This window comes from Phallusia mammillata, chromosome 5 (genome assembly GCF_965637545.1).
Source record: "Phallusia mammillata chromosome 5, kaPhaMamm4.hap1.1, whole genome shotgun sequence".
NCBI classification, from domain to species: Eukaryota; Metazoa; Chordata; class Ascidiacea; order Phlebobranchia; family Ascidiidae; genus Phallusia; species Phallusia mammillata.
The window spans coordinates 19,358,654-19,363,866 of NC_137256.1; the positions used below are offsets into that span (position 1 = coordinate 19,358,654).

At 37.9% G+C, this 5,213-nt stretch overlaps 1 protein-coding gene and 1 pseudogene across 1 annotated transcript; both read left to right on the forward strand.

Moving 5' to 3' along the window:
* Positions 1 to 1,338, forward strand: LOC145229665 (uncharacterized; annotated as a pseudogene).
* Positions 1,339 to 3,051: 1,713 nt separating this feature from the next.
* Positions 3,052 to 4,526, forward strand: LOC145230174 (uncharacterized). The gene is made up of 3 exons (XM_080095558.1): positions 3,052 to 3,498; positions 3,988 to 4,125; positions 4,481 to 4,526. The coding sequence occupies exons 1-3, from the start codon at positions 3,203 to 3,205 to the stop codon at positions 4,500 to 4,502; spliced, it is 456 nt and encodes a 151-aa protein (XP_079951684.1). The 5' UTR covers positions 3,052 to 3,202; the 3' UTR covers positions 4,503 to 4,526.
* The last annotated feature ends 687 nt before the right edge of the window (positions 4,527 to 5,213 follow it).

The window sequence follows — 5,213 nt, forward strand, 5'->3', positions numbered from 1 at the left end:
ATGGGAACACTTATAGTTGGAAGTTGGTGCAATCCTAAAGGAAGTCACCCATGTTGCTGTGATTACTTACATGGAAGATGCAGCAAAGTCTCACCACAAACCTGTAACTGATGTTATCAGTACGCAGTTAGCGACTTTTATTTTGCGCACAGTTTAATGAAAGATATTATAAACAGTTGTAAGGTGCCCCTAACTATGAAGTACAAGCCCCAAACCAATCCAATTTGTTTAAAGATATGGCCCAAATGTTAGATTTAACAAGTGAAATTGCGACACAAATGTGACCGGATGAGAAGTCAGACCTGAGTCAAGCCCGTTTTCATTTACCTTTAGGCCAAAGCTTGACACGACGTACAGCTCTGCACTGATTTAAATTACGGCAATGTGTCTATAGGTGCGTGGACACCCGACTCTATAAACATGCCGAGCTTTCAAAATGGATTACAAGGGACCAAAGTTGCAGTTGGAACAAATACGTTGGTGAAGATGCGTGTCAAGTGATTCAACGCTCCCCATTTAAGGATATTTACTTTATTGGAGATTCGTTCATGCAAAATATGTATACGGTTTTGCTAATGATACTTGTCAACGATTTTGAGAAAGGTGCCAGGACGAGTAATATGACAGATCAACAACGGGAGCTTTGTATTGGAATGAACACTCTTTTCCATCCCGCTTGTCGACCACTTGCTACGAATGACCAAAAAATTGTACAGAAAAGCTGTGTAGACAAATACTTTAAGGTGAGTTTTAAATGGTGACCGAATAACTCGAATGCTAGAAAATTTGTAAAGCGTGTGCAAAATCAAAGCGGAAAGCGTGGATCGCTGCTTTTGTTGGGAGTCGATTATCATGACGGTTCGGAATCAAAACATACTTTGAATTATTTTGTGCGGCCAGCAATGCAAGCAGTAAGCCAGTTTTACAAAAACACCTCTGTTTCGCATAAACATCGCTGGCCCCGAATTGTTTTTGTGTTCCCTATGCCACAAAGACTTTTAAAACCTGCAAAACACTTATTTCTGCAAAACAACAAAAAAATCGACATTTTTGCAAAGAAATGCGAACATACCTGAAATCTGTAATTGTTACATATTTGGACTTTCGAAATTTAGCAAAAAACGTGCATAGTTTTGATGGAACGCATTATGGACTGGCTATAAATGTTATGAAAAACCAAGTTTTGTTAAATGGGTTGAATGCCCTTCGTAATTAAAGTAAATGTTCGCGTGCATTAGCAAATAAATTTTAGATCGTTGATCACGCGAAGTAAATCTAAACTTTTCTGTGTAGCATGGGTTCCAAAGTTAATGCAAAAGTTATATTTCATTCAGTTAAACTGAGGCCACATCATTTCCCCCTTGATTTCCTATTTACTGAGTTATTAGTTTTTGTCAGATGCAAAAATAACGTTTTTGCACATTTTGGGTCACAAAAAGTAGCGAGATATTTATAAGAGGTATGGGCTTCATGAAAAATCATTGTGCGAAACGGTTGGAACACGACGTATAAGACGAGAGTAAAAGAAAGAAGGCAATCTCTCCAGCTTGCAGTGGAACACGGTAGTGACGGTAACCGTAGCGAGAGAGGTCGCTACACGTCCTCACTTTTCGGGCGAACAGAAAGGACAAAAAGTTGGGCAGGAACTTGGTCGAATGGTCTTGCAAGCCTGATCCATTTACAGACATAACAAAACTGATCGGGATTCGTCCCCGGGAGTGTCCTGGGTTCGAACCCCGTGAAAAAAATAAATGACAAAAGGCAAAAACTCTGTATAAGGGTCAGGTGCGCCGGACCATTCGCCTAAGTTCCCGCGAGTGTCCTGGGTTCGAACCCCCATGAATAAAAAAGTACCTGAAACCTTTTAAAATTCCAAAGCATAAAAGTTTTAATAAGTGCAACTTACATAGTTTGTAATGTCGAGTTGGTCTGTTGCAGTCCTTTGTTTGTGGTACCTTTGATTGAAGTACAAAAAAAGAATCACACGCCCAGTGCCAATGAATACGAAAAAAGTCGGAACGGTACGGTACGTATTGTGTTAACCGTGGCACGTACCTCTTCTTGGTTAAACCACACCTTTAAGAGTTGGTGCAACATTGGTGGGTCGCGTCAGTTGTCACACGTTTGTAAGCGTTCAAAGGTACGAAGTTTTGTCTTAGCTCGCAGAACACCATAACCTGTACCGCATTTGTACTTAAAAGGTACAAACAACCTAGTTACTGCTTCATTCCATCGGCCAAATTTTAAAATTTAGGTCGAAAAAAGTTTGTTCAGAGTATGGATAAAGTCTTTGGCAAAGTATGACACTTTATAGTAATTTTTATTATTATCAACAAAAGTTTAGCCGCCTTGTTGAGATGTAGGCTATAAAAGTCGATGGTAATATGAGACAGGCTTTATTACCGTTTGAGGGCATCGACGTCTGGTTGTTATCATTGACAAAAACACGCGTTGTATTTTCATATGTTTTGAATGTGTACAAACGGAGGGGCGCGTTTTGTTAGAAAACTCCCAAAAGGTATCCCACATTTTAAAAGTGTTATAGATATATCGTTAATCATAAGCATTGATGCGTGTTTGTACAAGCAATAACTGTCATAAGTAATTTTTAACATTTGTTACAATTGCGTTTAATGCAAAAAAAGAGTTAACTCTGTTTAGTTTTTTCGGGTAAATCAGTTACCAGCTACGTAACCATATTTTGTACACCTAACGTCACGACACGGTTCGTAGTTAAGCACAAAGGGCGAAAATCTTTGTCTTAGTCGAAAAAAATGAAACCTTGACTTTGACTGTGTCAAACCGTCAGGATAATATCTAGTTGTCGCTCGTTTTTGTTTTGTGAAATATGCTTGTTTTTGAGTTGTGTGTTGACTGTTTATAAACGTTGCATTAAAATAAAATCTGTACTTTTTAAAAATTTAAAAAACTTTCAAACTGTAAACTATTAATAGAGTTGCAGTTACTAGTTGATTCAAGTGTTATAACACAAGTGATCTATTTTTTGTGTTCTGCAAGCCCAGAAAGTATATATTTCTATATGAGTAGACCGTTTTTTTGAAAAATATGTTTGAATTTTTTGAACGTAACATAACATTTTAAGTTAAAAAAAATCTTGTGACTACCATATGTCAATCCAAGGAGAAACTTCACAACTGGGCTAACTTGGCGTTTTAAACTCGCCTTTACTCACATTCTAGCGATGACGTTGAAAAACACAGTGAAAGTTGCAAAATCATGCAGTTTAGTTGCTTTTGTTGCCTCGTGCATTGTTACCTGGCATTTGTATCAGTTCTTGTCTGATCAAACGCTGAGCTACAATCAAAGTGCAACTTTTGAGGAACTTAACCATATGATGATGGAAGGTTTTTGGAGATTGTCCACGCCAATAAACAAAACAAGAAAGGCTGAGTTGGACGAAACGTTTCTGCGGTACTGGAAACATCAGAAAATTCCAGTAAAAAGATGGGGAAAGAATGAGAAGTGCGGTTACTATAAGTAAGTCCGACTTTGGACAAAAATGAAGACAGTAAAAAGATGCTCAAAAACCTTAAATTAAACTAAAGGCATGAATACTAAAATATATTTCTCCAAGATAAAACGATAAGATCAAAAATATCTAGTCTCACAAAAAAATTTCCCAACGTAAGGAATTTGATAACGACCACAAACGAATCTACGTTTTCTTAGTTTGTGCGATTACGATGCCGGAAATTCAACATCAATACACAATCCTTCTTGTTATCAAGGCGTATTGCCAGACTTATATACATTTTAGGCAATTCTTTTTCAAAACTGACATTTTCACCTCATTTTTTGTTTATTTGCTTGTTATCAGTAACAGTTATGTTACTTCAGTAAAAAACTGAATAAAGAAAACAAAAGCAATCGGGCATATATAACACAACCTTTGTGTGGGGCATGATAGTGTCATTATGAAATTGCTAAACCGACTTATGTTATATTTTTAGTGGCTATATTTTACAGCTTTTTAGATTCAATTCCACATAGTTCTTGGCCAAGAGTTGGAAGTTGGTGCAACCCTGAAGGTAGTCACCCATGTTGCAACAATTACTTGAATGGCACATGTGGCGAAGTCTCAAATCAAACCTGCAACTGTTCTCAGTAAGCAAACGCTATGTTCCATCGTTCATCTACATTAATATTACCAGACTTTGATTTGGAGTTGTAAGGCGGTCTTAACATTAAAGTACATACCCCAAATCAGGCTCTAGCTTAAAAAATCCCGAAAGCTAGAATAACCAAGTTGAAGTGTGAGCTTGTTTATCTTAATGCTTCTTGATAAAATTTCGTTTCGTGTTTTGTGGTTATTTCAATGCCCAAAGTGTTCCGCGGCTTAAAAGGTTGGAATACACTGGGTTATATGGCCCAGTATAAAGTCAGCTCCAAACTAGCCCCGTTTTTAATGAAACCTGTCCGGATTGAAGCATTGGTTTAAATGACGACAATGTATTTATAGGTGCGTGGACACCCGACTCTAAAACCATGCCGAGCTTTCGAATTGGATTACACAGGACCAAAGTTGCACTTGGAACAAATACTACGGCAAAGATGCATGTCAATTGATTGAACGCTCCCCATTTAAGGATATTTATTTTATTGGGGATTCGTTCATGCGAAATATGTACATGGTTTTGTTAATGATACTTGCAAATGATTTTGAGAAAGGAGCCTGGACTAGTAGTATAACAGATCAACAACGGGAGCTTTGTGTTGGAATGAACACTCTTTTCCATCCCGCTTGTCGACCACTGGCTACGAATGACCAAAAACTTGTACAGAAAAGCTGTGTAGGCAAAAACTTTAACGTGAGTTTTAAATGGTGGCCGAATAACTCGAATGCTAGGAAATTTGTAAAGCTTGTGCAAGATCTAAGCGGAAAGCGTGGATCGCTGCTTTTGTTGGGAGTCGGTTATCATGACGGTTCGGAATCAAAACATACTTCAAATTATTTTGTGCGACCGGCAATGCAAGCATTAAGCCGGTTTTACAAAAACACCTCTGTTTCGCATAAACATCGCTGGCCCCGAATAGTTTTTGTGTTCCCTATGCCACAGGGACTTTTAAAACCGGCGAAACACTTCTTCCTGCAAAACAACAATAAGATCGACGTTTTTTGCAAAGAAATGCAGGCATACCTAACATCTGTAAACGATACATATTTGGACTTTCGAAATTTAGCCAAAAACGTG